The 16,597-nt window shown below is 30.5% G+C and overlaps 1 protein-coding gene across 1 annotated transcript; it reads left to right on the plus strand.

Annotated features, from left to right (window-relative positions):
* The first annotated feature begins 8,223 nt into the window (after positions 1–8,223).
* On the plus strand, positions 8,224–10,635 carry LOC133195276 (galactoside alpha-(1,2)-fucosyltransferase 2-like). The gene is made up of 4 exons (XM_061331130.1): positions 8,224–8,254; positions 8,552–8,608; positions 9,314–9,367; positions 9,557–10,635. The coding sequence occupies exons 1-4, from the start codon at positions 8,224–8,226 to the stop codon at positions 10,633–10,635; spliced, it is 1,221 nt and encodes a 406-aa protein (XP_061187114.1).
* The last annotated feature ends 5,962 nt before the right edge of the window (positions 10,636–16,597 follow it).

Raw genomic sequence — 16,597 nt, forward strand, 5'->3', positions numbered from 1 at the left:
GTTAAACCCATCTTGATGAATATAGAAAAAGTTGCTGCTAAGAAGTCATGTGAAAAAATAAATGTCATCTTCTCAGAGTAAATGACATTAAAATGAAACAAATTATATATTTTCAATTTTTATTCAATTTGAGTTTTACACTGTTAAGAATGAAATAAGTATTTCAAAGTAATGTAGACGGTGCTATATTTGCTGAGTGCAATTTCGATTGGTTTCTCACAATTTAAGTAATTTGTTAGTGGAAATTGATGAATTATGTGGAGATAACGAACAGTATTCGAGCTCAGAAGTCCATTAAACATCACAAAATAGGAGCAGAGCAAACGCGGACCTCTAAGACATCAGAGGTTGGATCAGGTGCCATGGAGGAGTGAGCATCCCCTGCCGACCGGTCACACCCGCCGTGTGCTCCTTGTCATGATCGGGGAATAGCGGAAAAATATATACCGGATATATTCCCTATTTTCACTGCATTTGGTGCTCCAAATTTAGAATAAACCAATCGAGGATAACAAATGTTTAAGTCTTCTTCGTATTCATCTTGAAGCAAAATATATATTTCATAGTTTTCACAATTGAATCGGATTTCTATAATCTAGTAAGAAAGTTAATTTCTGTTATTGTAACTAAATGATAATTTTGGTTCTGGCCTTGATTGATTGATTGTGTATTTTTAACGTCTCATTCAAGAATTTTTCACTCATATAGAGACTCTGGCCTTGATCTCAATAAATTATCTGAAAATAAAACCTTTCAATGTTTAAAAAATGTTTAAACAAGATATATCTTTATAAAAATAATTTTTATATTTTATTTTAATCAGAATTATAGATAAGAACAACATAGTTTGCTATTACGAATGAAAGAAACCATGTTAATATTGGTGTTCGAGAGCATATTTCTTTTAAATTTTACGTATTTCTGCTTTATACACTTCATCGCTAATATCCTTATTTCAGATTTTTAATGTGGAGTTTTTAAACAGACCCGGTTTCTCTTGGGAGGTAGCTAAATAGGGAGGGATTGTTGCCTTTTTTTGTTTTATTAAGTGTTTTAAGTGAACCTTTTGATGTTAACATTGTAAGAGATCAAAACGATTTGATTTAGTTTTCAGAAATAATAGAACTGAATAGTAGATATGTAAGGTACTTCTGATACCTATTATACACATAACTAGACCTCTAATAAGTAATATGTCACAGCGTCCACGTGTCCCTTGAATGCATGTACCCGTATTAAGGTAATGTTGTTTTCAGTTTGCGTGCAGACTGCATAACAAGGACAAACTGTTTGAGATTTGTTCTGATGGTAATTCTATTCTCCATGATCGCCTGGATGTGACGTCTGTATATCTGCAATTTACTAAATAAAAGAACTAAAAAAATCTTATTTATTTAGTGAAGCATATATTTTACAGTTCTGTAGAAGGAGAAAAAAATTCAAAACGTAATTTATTTTTATTACATACTCAGTAATAAGTTGTATGTGTGTGCAATTTGCCTGAAAAAGCTGTGATATATGGCATAGCTAATTGGACATTCCTATGTATAATTTAAACATAAAAGCGTTTATGATGGGAAAAGTGCAAACCTCACATAAATGGATCATATTAGTATCCTATGCAATCACATGTATTCCTAAAACCAAAAATGTGATAATGTTATCAAATAGTCTACTTTACCGTTACTATATAATCGTACGAAAGGTAGAACTTGAAATATGGATATTTTTAATTTTTCTGCAACAGAAGTTCGCACATAACTCGTTGAGGAAAAAATTATATCCAACCACAAACCTTGGGAGATCAAATATATATTTTTACTTATTAGGTTTTTTTTTTTACTGACTATCTACAGAAATATATCGGGTTGATCAATCTCACATATGACGGCAAAGCGGAGCCGATCCTTTTTTTTTTTTTTTTTTTTTGAAGTCAAATGACTTTGTTGATCACATGACGGCCAAATTAAAAATTCAAACCTTAAAAAAACCAAAACTTAAAATTTTTCTATATATTGCACAAAAATGAATGCGTCACAAGTGATAAATACAACTATTGTGACCTTTTTGTAACATGAAACAATTAATCATATCCTATTTTATACGAAAATAAAGTGCTGGGGGCAAATCTGAATTTTACTTGTATAACGAATATTTCATGATTACTTAAGTCTACCTACATATACGGGAATATTTTCAGTTTTTCATTGCTATTTATACAAAATAGGCTATAAAGAATACAAATCCCCCAACAAGATTATGTTCTCTTATAGATTCACACATTCACACTGGGTATCTTCAGTTTATCCTTATTAATCATTTGTACCAGTCTAGTATATATACGATCTATAAATTCTAACTTTATTATACTTTTTGTTATTGTTTGAATATCCTGCAAATCAGACAAGAGAAAAAGAATTACGATTTTTCTGCAAATCATAACATTAAATTTATGCTTAAAAGAACAATTCAGACACCGAAATTCAACATTATGGTAAAAATCTTGTGAGAGACCAATCATTTTATGGTAAAAATTAGGTAAACCTAATGACGCCCTTCCAGTCCTACAAGCTCAAGTTTACAGTGCCGTGCTCATATGCTATTATGGCGTCAAATCTAGGTAGTTTAGAGAAGTCACTACAGATGGTGCACTGTTTTACGTACAATCTTATCCTAGCCGACGTCATTTTTCCTTCTCAATTGCACTGCTGGCTACAACGTCGCAGCTATTGCTTACAACGTTATTTGGTAGAGGTTGTTTGTGACGTCACAATCGTCGTTTTCCGCACTTTGACTCTCCAGTGAATAAGGTTTCAGATCCCGGTGAATAATAAGTTAATTATGAGCCATTTGCACTGGCATAGATTGTATAGGAACCATAAATAGACTTTATAATAATAAAAATATATTGCATGTTCGTAATGGAAAAATAAAGATTTAGTCAGCCAAGAAAAATTATATTCACCTAAGAGGAATGTGATTATTCTTGGCTGAGTAAATCTTCATTTTTTCCGAATATTCATGCAAGGAACTGTTTATGATACCCAATCAAGACAAACTTTTAAAAATACTGTATACAGGATTATTTTCGCCCTTTCACTCTTGCAAACAAATTTGTCCCGTTTTAAATACGTCCAGCCACAGCTCTGTTTAATAAATTACACTGTATTTTGGAATTCGTCCCGTTTTAAATTCGCCAAACTATGGGTAGAGCAAAAGGGGCGGAAACAAAAAGGGTGGGAAAATTTCCCTGTATACAGTAAACTCAAACTTTCAAATTTGGCACCGCTCTTAAATTATCTTTCACTTTCTGAATCTTTCTTTTTTTGCATGTTTTGTGCTTTTAAAAAGTTTTTTAGAGTCTATTTTCTCATGTAAATAGGATAAAAACTTTTAACTGGTTATGTGGAACCTTCTATCGGTAGACATGGTACACCTGACTGTATACGTCTGCTATGTAATTGCGGTCAAGAAATGATAATTCCGATAGGAACCAAGAACGATAATTCCGATGGGAAATATGAGAGTGTTCCGAAGGGGTGGGATATACGATATTTCCTCGGGGATACACGGCGTCTTCTCGAAGTCAAGCGAGAGTATAGACCAATCAGATGAGGCAGTTTATAGAATTATGAGGTTAAATAAAATTATAAATGTTTTTGATTGAAATAAAAGAAATATACATTCATTCTTTGAAAAATTGGTCTTGAACAAGAATACTGAATAATTTCGTGCATAACATATATAAAGAACGAGGCGAGTAGTAATATGTTCTATAGCGTTAATTGGCTACAGTTTAATGACATATTCAACAATTATAATTACCGTTAATCATCAGTGACTTTCTTTTTTAAATAAAATATTGTATTGCAGTTACAGTAGATTTCTTAATATATGCAAAAATATTATCATTATTTGCAATTTTGCAAAAAGCACCATTTGCGCGAGAGAACCGCTTTTACTTTTAATATATATCTTTTTTTTTGATTCTGCATTTACATTTTTGTTGTAAGTGTTAAAACTTTCTTTCTTTTTCAGATTTAAATACTTTTGAAGTGAATATAAAAAAATTCTATTCCGTGAATTTCTTGTAAACTAGGTGATTTTTATGGAACAATATATTTGTGCTTGCATAATCCTCTCCACAAATTAAAAATATATCTCTTTAAAAAAATGGAGTTAATTTTAAATATATCACATTATTTCTGTTAGAAAGAAAAAAGAAATTCATCAATCAGGCAGATTAATCTTTTCACAGATTTTGCTTCTGTATGTTTTTAGCTCCGGTTTATGTAGTTGCAGCATTGTTCGCAATAGTGCTGTACCTCAAATTGTCCCTTTCAGAATCTCAAAGAAAGGAATTGGTCATTTACATGTATTTCAAGCTCACCGGGATATAGCGTATCGACATAAGAATGGCAATAGCCATTGTTAATTGAGGGTACGTCGTCGATATATCTAAATGTCGCTTTGAAGGCCACAGCAAGTGTTTTCTTCTTTTCACGTATAAGATTTTGAACAAATTCTGCTTCATATGGATACAAAAATAGGTCTGCTAATAACGGGACGTCTGAGGATTAAGTTACAGGAAAGTTACTCAGTCACAGGAAAACCACATGGTACCCTCAAGAAATCCAAAATTTCACTGGTGAAAGAAAAGCTTTTTGAAGAAGGAAAATCGGGTGAAGAAATTTTAACAATCGTTTCTGAGGATTTTTTCAATAAACACTTATTCCATTTACTAGTGTTAATTATTCTTTAGAGGACAAGCCGGTCGCCGTAGCCCAGTGGTAAGTTGCTCGTTTCGGAGATATCGGGTTCGAATCTCCATTCTCTTTCCCGCTGCGACAAACCTAAGATGTTTAACATGTTCCTTCTCGCAGGACATGGAGACCGGTCCTTCAAACGAGACTGTATAAACCGAGGTCCCGTGGCGCAGTAGGTGCTAGGACGAAAAAGATCCCTCACTGCTCAAAGGCTCTATAGGTGCCAAGTACAAGCCTAAATTTGCAGCCCTCAACCGGCAAGTGGTGGTGTCTTAATGTGAGTGAAAATCATCGAAGAGATGTTAAACAACCCCCCCCCCCCCCCAAAAAAAAAATAAAGAAAACCAAATATTATAAGAATATTATAAGATGATAAATGCAATTAGAAAGTAGAATGAAACCGAATATTTTTACTCATATGTAGTCGTCGATGTATCTAAATGTCGAATGGAACAAATTTTGCATTTAATTTTTTTTATTTCTTTTTTAACAGTATTAGACTAAGCACACAGTGTTTTGTACACCATCTCATATTTTGTGACAGAAGTTATAAACGACCTTTTAAGTACGTATAATAAAGTCAGATTACTGCATGTATGGATACAGTTTGCATATTAAAAATCTGTTTAAGATTTACTCTGATAGTAGATATAATCTTTCCTCGCGATCACCCGAGTGTAAATTTTGTATCTCAGCGCTTCCCTAAGTAAAGAAGAAAAAGATTATTTATTAAGAGAAGAGTAGATAAAGAAAATTCACAACAAAAGGAGATTTACAACCCCACCAAAACATATTTCAAGTTGCTATTATTATTATTATTTTAATGATTAAAATTAGCCATTTTCTCTTAAGTTTGTATTTTTCTTAGAGTCTGAGAGTGTACACTTAGAATAGTTATTATAAGCAATTTAGTGTTTTATCATTACACACGTTAAAAACCATCTGGCGCAATATAGTAAAAGTTGCACAAAAGAGGTCATGTGAAAAAATAAATGTCACCTAATCAGAGTAAATAACATTAAAATGAATCAAATTTTGTATCTGATTTTTATTCATTTTGAGTTTTACACTTTTCAGAATAATAAAAATCTTTAAAAGTAATGTAGGCGGTACTTTTTGCTGAGTGCAATTTTGATTGGTCTCTAACAATCTCTTTGCTAGTGGAAAGAATCTGGGGGGGGATAAGACGAGCCATGTGCCCATGCCCGTTTTTCGACTATGCAATAACATTTATTGGAAAAAATCTCTCAATTGTTCGAATTTACTTAAGCATTTTAATGTTTACTGTAGTTTTCAAAATGATATTTATATTCTAAACAAGCTGAACAGTTGACTTTCATTTACTGTCACAAATGTCTAACATGGGTAAGGACTTCTATTAATTAATCTGCATATTGAGTGTTTACACTTATTGTGGAGATATTATAAAAATGCTAACATCGTATATAATGGTGATCTAGAAGCGCTTTTATTTAAAATAAATAAAAACGAGAATAAAAGTATTCAAATATCTATTATAATTTTATCCGGCATTTTAAATAATTTACAGTAAATAAGTTCATTACTACATGTATATATTTTATTTCCAGTGAAAAATATGTTATTCCTATAGACATTTTTTTATAAAGTAAAACAAAATTAAAAAAAAAAAAAAAAAAAAAAAAAAAAATCAGAGCATGACTCGATCACTTTCCTCAATAAACGTCCCTTTAAAGAGCTCCTCGCTAACCACTAGACCACGGAGTCACACTTACATGTCTATTTAAATAGCATACAGTTCTCTATATTTAGCAAGCGTTTTTGGACTTAGAATTTTTTAAGACCACGGTGAAAAATTAAGTAAGTTAACTTAATTTTTTATGTAGAGTGGGTCTTCATACCAAATTTTTGCAAGTGTAAAAAGCAACATCTTTCCATTGCCTTTCATTAATTGTTCTCAAAAAAAATGGTACGATGACCCACTCTATTTAAAAAATGTAGTTATATCATCCAAATTATATCAGTTTCTGTGAAAATTGAGCGTGATGCCATTTTGTTGTGTTAATCAGAATTATTTTCGCTGTTACAGTATTCAGGTTTTGTCAAATTTGTATGCAAATGGTAATAAGCATTACATTAATTCAACAAAAAGTGAAATTTTTGTAAAATGAATTTATTAATTTTTTATCGATCGTTTTGTAGGCATATGGCTCGCTTATCCCCCCAGTTTCTTTATATATTCTCTATTTTCAGTGCATTTGGTACTCCAAATTTAAAATAAGCCAGTCGAAGAGAAAAAAATTTAAGTCGTCGTCGTATTCATTGGTATCTTGAAGCGCAGTATATGTTACATAATTTCCACGAACAATTGAATCGGAGTTGCAAAATCCAGTAAGTAAATTAATTTCTGAATTGTTACTGTTACTACATATTTTTCGATTTTACACATTTGACCCAAACATTTTTCAAGAAACCCCTTTTGTAAATGGTTAGTTCCATTTTATAATAAATGCAACTCTAATTTTCCATAGAAGAGGAAAACATATAGCTAGGAAAGGCATATTTGCTGCTCTTTCAAATCATTTCACAAAGTCACTCTATTATGAATTTTCAATTATGTGGATGATAACAATTTTGTGGTTTTTATTTTATAGCATGATGTTGAATAGTTTATATTTAGGAAAATAGGGTTCCAGTTAATAATTTTTATGCTTTATTTCAATCATAACTTAAGATAACAACAACCAGAGTGTGTTACTACTAATGAAAAAAAACCTGTTGATTTTGGTGTTTTGTTTATATATATATATATATATATATATATATATATATATATATATATATATATATATATATATATATATATATATATATATATATATATATATATATATATATATAATATAATTTCCTTCATTCAATTCTTTAAATGTGGATTTTTAAACAGATCCAATCAATCTCAATAAAGTTAGGAAAGGTAGACAAATGGGGAGGGATCGGTGCCTTTATAAAATTTTATTAAGTGTTTCATTAAATAACTCAATATAAAAATTATCTAATAAACGAGTTTATTTAGTTTTCCAAAATAATAGGTTTGTTAAATCTAAGTATGTACCTTTAATACCTATTATATACATTTAACTAGACCTATCATAAGTAATACATCAATGCATCTAAGTGTCCCTAGTATGCATGTACTCATACTAAAGTCACGCCGTTTTCAGTCTGTGTACAGATTCCGTAGCAAGGATAAAATCTCTGAGATTTGTTCTCATGTTAATTACGTTCTCCTCTAAGGTGTGACGTCTGAGCTTCACTGAATACAAGAATTGAAAGAAATTAACTTATCTAGTGAAGCATATATGTCAGAACTCTGTGAGCGGAGAATAAAATTATCTTTAAAACATAATTTATTCTATTACGTACTCAGTAATGTTTACAAGTTATTTGCACGTGCGATTTGCCTGAAAAAGCTGCGATGTATGACACAGCTATTTGGGCACCTCTAAGTATGTCATAATCATAAAAAGACTTATGATATAAAAAAAAACCCAAATCAAATGATTATCCCATGCAGTCATTAAAGTGTGGTAAATAATTTAAAGCGTGCACACACACACGCACTTTATATACATATTTCTGCAATAAAATCGTCAATCAGACCGGTTATGAATTCATTATTTGAAATACTAACACAGAAAGGAACTTTGTGGACCAGATCACTCTCGTAGCCCACCAGTGCATTTATGCTTAATTTAATACATGTGTACATATATTTTATGTATATTATAGAATAACCATTGCAGATTCTTCATCTCCCAGGTACAGGGAGAGTACATTAATAGGCAAACACTTCAGTAGTGGTAAAGCTGTCTTATGCAAAAAAAAAATTGTAATCGCGTAACTTTGTCAGAAGAACCACTCTCGTGAGAAAATTACTCGCATTTACTTTTCAAGATTGTCAGGAAATTTTAATTTCTACATTTACAGTTTTGTTGTAAGTTAAAAATACTTAAGCCCCGTTCAAACGAATGTGCACTAAATATTTTATTCGCAGTAAATTAATGAGAAGTAAAATGAGGCAAATTAAACTAAACCGAATTAATTTGCGTTCACACGACAGTCAATGCGAGATAAGCTAATGCCAATTAAAATGTTATTTCTATATAGTAAAGTGTTATGACAGCAATAGCAAATCATGTCCCCTTACGCAGAGCAGATCTTCATTTGACATAATACCATAGTGTCTGTACATATTTTAATGATAATCTTTCCCTGTTTTTCACTCACAGCTAGTATAAGTATTGATATCTGACCATCGCATATGGCAGGTGGCTTAATTTTGCGATTACGCATGCGTCAAAATTTATTTCGAATTATCTTCTCTAAGCGTTCAAACGGAGTAAGTGCAAAGCAATTTGATACGCAGTATATTAATTCAAATTAAAATTCTCCATGTGAATGCGATTCAAATTTTATTATTTATACGGAGTAACTTACGTTTAATTTGAATTAATCTATCCGTGTGAATAGGATGTTACGGTGTTAAAACTTTCTTTCTTTTTCAGATCTAAATATTTCTGAAGACGATATGAAAAACTTTTCTGTGAATTCTAAACGATGTAGGTGCTTTTTTCGTAACAATTATATTTGTGCTTGCATATTCCTCTCCAAACATTAAAAAGCAGATCCTTTTTTTTTTAAAAGGATATTAATTTCAGATTTTTCTCATAATTTCTCATAAACAATTAAGCTTCATCAATCAGGTAGATAAATCTTTTCATATATCTTTATTATACGTATATTTTTAGATACAATATATGTAGTTGCAACTTTGTTCGCAACAGTGCTTTACCTCAGTTTGTTGCTATCAGTGTTTCAAAGAAAGGAACTGGTCAATTATTTTCCATCATTCCACCTGAAGCTTATCGCTTCCAGTACTACAAAAGAGGTTTTATCAGATGCCACCAAGGAAGTTTCTACATCGCCAAACACTGCTAATACGTTGCCTATCACAACCAAATTTATCTTCTCAGATGCATCCAAAACAAATTCATTGACTGAGATTTATGTGTGTCCCACGTTTGAGGGAAGACTTGGAAATAATTTATTCCAGTTTGCGTCAGGTTTTGGCATCGCTGTCTCCAAGGGTTTGAAGTTTGTGATAGGAGAGAAAGACCGAGTATATAAAATGCTACAATTGAAAAATAGTAAACACCTTCTGATCAGTAAAGACAAAAAAGAATGTATCAAGGCAAAAGTTCGAATAGAGCGCCGTATGTGTTCATACGATGACCAGATAGGAAACTTTACACCAAATGCAACATTCAGAGTTGGAAATTATCTACAGTCATGGAAGTATTTTCATAATGCCTCACGGGAATTACGAGAACAGTTTAAAATCTGGGTTGATCTTCAGAAAAAAGTGGATCATATAATTAAAGTTATCGTTGAGAAATTCAACACAACTCGAAAGAATGTGACTTTAATTGCTATCCATAATAGACGTGGTGACTACTTAAGTAGATATTCGAATGGTTATAACGTTGCAACCAAGGAATACTTTGAGAAAGCTATGAAATTTTTCAGTAATTATTCTAATCCTCTTTATATTGTTTGCTCCAATGATTATAAGTGGTCTAGGGCCAACATTCCTAGGAACTACAAGGTAGAGTTTATACTTGGGAATTTACCGGAAGTTGATTTGACTTTAATGGCTTCATGTGATCACATGATATCGTCGGTGGGTACCTATAGCTGGTGGGCATCATGGTTCAATAAGGGGAAAGTGACTTACTACAAATGGCCGGCAAGAGAAAGATCTGGCCTCCGTGTTCATTTCAGCTCAGATTATATGGATTATTTTTATCCACATTGGATAGGATTATGACAAAATTTCTAATGATACAGTTTCATCGTTAATATTTTTAAAGCCATTTGTGCATCAATGGAATTTTAATCAAGTTTGCACATAAATTCAATTGAACGTGCAATTATTTTTTTTTCTTATTTGCTTCTAAAAATTACGATATTTTGTTTTTCTGAATAAAATGAATGCCTGATATAGATAAATTTCTTCTTGCATAGATTTTGCTTTAGAATACAGATAAGAAAGAAAATTGCATGTTTTTAACAAAAAATGCAAAGGTTACCCAGTGTTTCAATTTTACTAGTGTGTTAAGAAGAATAAAGAGAAAATATAAGAAAATGATTTTTATTTCAGGAAATTTAAGTCTTGTCATAATCCTATCCAAGCAGGTAGACAAATGCAGTAGAGTTACGGTGCCCAATGAAAATATCGATTTTTTAAAGATAAAATCTTTAGTAAGATGAGCAATTCGTTTCAGTACTTCATCTATATCAGACAGATGTAATATGGTTAAAAGTACATGTTAAGGACGATTTCATTTTTTATTTAGACTTGTTACATGATGCGACAGTCACGTGATTCTAGCAAATAGACTTCAATACCAAGGTCATCTATAAATTCCTATATTGTATTACCCAGATAAAAGTCTCTGGTTGAATCTAAAGATATTCTTAACACTATTTGCACTTCGTGAAAAATATTGCGAAACTTTATAGATTCTACCATCTTATTGTTAAAATTGCATTTGTTAGACCTCATGTTGACTATTTAACGAGACAACAGCATTCACTATAGAAATAACTCATTTACAAGATTTCATCAGGCTCGAGACAATTATCAAATATCTTAGTACTTCTTAAGTTTACGTGTAAAACCTAGCTTTGTAAGAAGAAGGAAAACGGATTACCCTCAAGACCCCCCACCCCATCCCTCCACTGTATACTACTATAGGTTTACTTATTTTTAGCAGTTTTCATATTTTAGCGCCTTTTGCAATGTTCCCTGTCCGCTTATTCAATTACACGCTTATATATATTAATATAAATATGGATAAATATAAATATAGAAAGAGGTTTGGTTCAAAATGCGCTTATTCTTAAATATCCTAATTCGCAGATATGGATGATTCCGTTGAATTTATGTATGCTTACAAGGTTATTCAAAAAATACTATGATCAAAGTTTAAAATAACAAGACCAAAAGCTGGTATATTTTCTTGAATGTTTTCAAAAGCCAAAAGTTATTGAACCATAGGTTTCATTTCATTTATTAAATTTGTGAGATTTTAAAGACTTTCTTTAAAGAAAATAATTAACAGTGCAATATAAAAGAATCAATTAAAATTAATACATTGAAAGAATTGTGGAATTTTCACCAAGTTTTTTGTCAAAGCATTGAAAGAAAAATCCGAGCAGAATCATGACGTAAACTTCAGTTATTATTTCAGGACACTTCATTGTATAGGATATAATCTAAAAATAAAATTATAGCTATACATAATTTATCGGATATAATTCCTGAAGAAACTTTAAAAAAATGGAAATTCTCATTGCTATTTTAAGACAATAAATTGGAGATGAAGAACTCTTAATGAAAGCGAATGACCATAAGCGGCGTTAAATGTTTAACTGGCGAGAAAACTTTAAAAACATAAATTTTACAATAAGAAGTCTATTACATAAAATTAAGATGAAGCAACTCGGGAGCAAAATTATGACCATACTAAAATCTACAATAATGAGCAAAAATAAATATGTCCTTTTTTTGTTTAAAACTTCTGTCTTCTTGTGTAGACAGTTTGTGTAAGATATTGAGCTAATATAGATACGGTTATAACAATCAGAATGAAACATTTTGAAATGTATACCTTATTCTCTCTCCTTTGGATACTATAATATGCTAATTTTATTGTTTCCGAATTCTGTCTTTTGCAGGTTTTCCGACTAGATTCACTATACAACCATTTTTTTTTCAAAGCAAATGAGGACAGATTAAGGGACTGTGTTGGTGCCATTCTATAATTATTCAAAGTTTTTTTTTTCTTTTTTACAATGAACACTTATTTACTTTAATTATCATGTATCATAATTAAATGATTTTGATATATTTTCCACAATAATATGACTGTAAAGAATTTGTAAGTTCCTAAGATTCTTTTATTACATCATATTACAGCAAACATCAAATTAAAGGCTTTCATAATGCTCTCTTGCTTTATGTGATAAAACTACGTCTACCCTCATAATTATCATGTTATTTGTGAAACGTTTGCATTTTAATGGCAATATCTTTGACATTTAATTTTATATTAATAATGTTCGCCTATCACGATCACTTGAGTGTGATTAATGCATATATATCTAAGCTTCACTTAACAACGGAAAAGCTATATATATATATATATATATATATATATATATATATATATATATATATATATATATATATATATATATATATATATATATATATATATATATATATATATATATATATATATATATATATTCAGTATAGTACTAATTTACATTACATGTATACATTAACATAATGAGAGTTGAATGAAATTAATCCAAACAATTTTAATTTTATCAATTTCTTTTTAACCAGAGACATTTTGTGAGCATTTTCAATTACTTAAACGCTGATTTACAAACCCTGAGGATCGGCCTATCTGAAATTTCGTATAATTTGATACTTAACTCCAGGTGTGATCGTTGTTCGGTTGTTTTGTGACAAGAAAGTAAATGTCTACCTGCTTTATGATACAATCGCTCTAAAATCTGCAGATTTTCATAACTAACGTATATGTTCAAGTTGATAAATTATCATAGAGATAATATTTTAATGGAGACTTTCTTATTTTTATATTTGATAAGGCTTCTGGGTCTGTTCCCGAGAAATCGTGTATATTTTCAATCGATTTATTTCTACGCAGCTATTGATATTAAATTTCGTACACAATTATCGAGTTTGTTTAAAAAAAAAATATGTAGATTAAAGTAGCATGATTTTCACTAAAATTGAATTGTAATTAAGTATTGACTGTATACACTTTTTGAAAACCAAAGGCTTTTGTGATAAGCGTGCGATTCGTTTTCTTAGATTTATTTTTCGATTAACAAAATGATTTAGGCTATTTTAAAAAAAAAAATGTTTGTTTGTCCTCTCCCAATTCAGTTAAAAAGGTTTGGTAGTAGATAGGGAAAATTAAAAAAAAAAAAAAAAAAAAAAAAAAAAAAAAAAAAAAAAAAAAAATCAAGTACACAGGTAGTTGTTGATGGGAAGAGATAATAATACAAACCTCGTTTCCTGGAAGTTAAAAATGGTTTGAGTAGGGCCATCTTTAGTCAGTCGGCTGAGAGAAGGCAAACAGAAAATTAATAAAGATGGCCTTAAATCAATCCTACATTAAAGATTTTTATTTCTTTATCGTGATCTCACTTGTGAATTGCACATCTCTGTGCTTCACTTAATAAAGAAAAGAAAAAAGAAAGAAAGACAGAAAAGATGAAGAAAAAAAGAGTTATTGACGATTTCATTTTGAAAAGTCACACCAAGATAAGAGAGGAGTTATAATGCTTAAAAAAAAAATTAATTTAAGAAAACCCATAATTTATCTTTATTATTCAATTGATTTTAATGAACAATATCTTCATACATGTAGAAGATTGTTATAAGTTTATCATGCATTATTAGTGTCTGCTGGGGTTGATAGTGTCCATGTAAATAGCAAAGCTTTAAAGAATTTCATCATTATACATTTAACAAACACGCCGAAAAAGGTAATAAAAATGAATTTAAAAAAATGTCATCTACTCAGAATAATAAATAAATCTCATTTTAAATTTGATTTTGATTCATTTTTAGTGATCCCCTAATCAAAATTCAAAAAGAAGTCTTTTAAGGTAATGTAGGCGGTACAACTTTGAGGAATCCCATTTTGATTGGTTTTCTCACAAGCTTTTTGATAGTGGAAAAGAATTACTATTTTTTAAGATTTTGGTGCTCTCATTTCACAATAAGCCGACCAAAGACCTAAAATACCTGTATATTTGCTGTTTTCGTATTCATGGTATTTTGAAGCATAGTATATTTTTCACAATATTTTCGGACTGAATAGGATCTTTATAATCCAGTAAGTAAAATAATTCCTGCAATGTTATTTTGAGTACACAGTTTTTCGATTTTTACACATTTGACCTCAAAAATATTTAAAAAAAAATAGTCATTGCTATTTCCCTGTCCCTCTTATTTTGCATAGGAGAGGAAAGTTATTTGGATTAGAAAACAATCTTTTGCTGCTTTTCCTGACCATTTCACAAAGTCATTATACTGAAAATGTTGTATTAAGGGAATTATTGTAAATCCATTTCTTAAACATGCCTAGTGTTTAATTTAAAAAAAATGTACAGTGTTGCATACCAGTAGTTTGCATTTAATTTGACATTCCAGTAGATCTTTAAAATTCATGATTTTGTTCTGGTCTTGACTTCAATATATCATCTATCATATATTTTCCACTTTTAGTTGTTTTAACAAGGTATATCTCTATGAAAATCAAGTCTTATTTATGCGTATTTCAATCAGAATTATTGAAGGTTAAAACAATCAGAACGTGTTACTACGAATTAAACAAACCCAGTATTGACGTTTGCGGGTATATTGTCTACTCCACATCTTCCTTCTGTATATTCTTTTCACTAAATATCATTTTTCAGATAAAAAAAAAAAGAATGGCGGGTTTTGATTTGACCAGGTACTGTTTCTCTTAATAAATTCAAATAAAGTACCTTAAGGTTAAAGGGTTTGGGGGTTGAGGTTTTTTTTTTTATAAAGTGTTTCTGGTTAACAAATTTATATTGCAGATTGAAGGAATTGATTAGGTTAAGTATATGTAAATACCTAATGTATACTTTACCCGTATTCAAGTCACGTTTCCTTAGTGTGTACAGATTACATAAAAACATAATAAGGACAAAATGTTTGAAATTTGTTCTGGTAGTGATTACGTTCTCCTCTCATGTTAACCTGGGTGTGACATCTGCGCTTTGCTAATAAAAGAAGTTAAAGATTTTAAATTATCTAGTGAAGCACAGATTTATATAATAGAACCATATAAAAGTACAAGATTATTATAAACACATAATGTATTTTTATTACAAACTTAGAACTAAGTGCAGGTTGTTTGTATGTGTGCGATTTGCATGAAAGAAGTATAATGTCTGGCACAGGCTTTTAGGCACCATATATGTAATTTAAATATAAAAGTCTATATGATCGGAATAAAATTACTACGAACATCAAGTAAATGGATAATATAATTGTCCTATATTTTATTTCCATAAACCAAAATTTCATAAATTATAATGTAACATCATGTCTAAAGCGTCGGTCTCAGAGAAAACAATGCAAAATCATTGTTCGGAAGGAGGATCAGAGATTTTTTTTTTAAATAAAATGTATATTTTTAATACTTGAGACATTGAAAATTTGAATACTATAAATACAGAACCACATTTTTTTTCTAAAATCAGTAATATCATTTTGTAGTTCATGTCCAAATAAGCTTAATATATGTTAAATACAGCATAGTTGCCTTATGTAAAAAATAATCGACAGAAAGATATTATTTTTGTGCCACGCTCGAAATTTATTATTCAAAGGTATTGCCACCAATCTCATCTAGCATGGCGCATTAAATAGAGTGCATTTTATGAGACATGAATGATGAAATTAAGTTGCAGGTTTGTGGAGAATGGTCCAATGGTTGGGGCCAATAAATTGTGGCCCAGTGTTGCAGTAGGTGCTGGCATGAAAAAGATTCTTCGATGGGCTAGAAGTGTCGAGTACAGGTCGACAGCAATTGGTGGCATCCAAATATGAGTAAAGGGACATAAAGGAAAGTAAACAAATAACAAACCATCCAACCATCTTTACGCCAGAGAAAAAAAACATAGATTGAAAAATATTTCTTTACAAA

This window comes from Saccostrea echinata, unplaced genomic scaffold, assembly GCF_033153115.1.
Source record: "Saccostrea echinata isolate AGI-Se365-2 ecotype Australia unplaced genomic scaffold, CSIRO_AGI_Sech_v1 ptg000029l, whole genome shotgun sequence".
NCBI classification, from domain to species: Eukaryota; Metazoa; Mollusca; class Bivalvia; order Ostreida; family Ostreidae; genus Saccostrea; species Saccostrea echinata.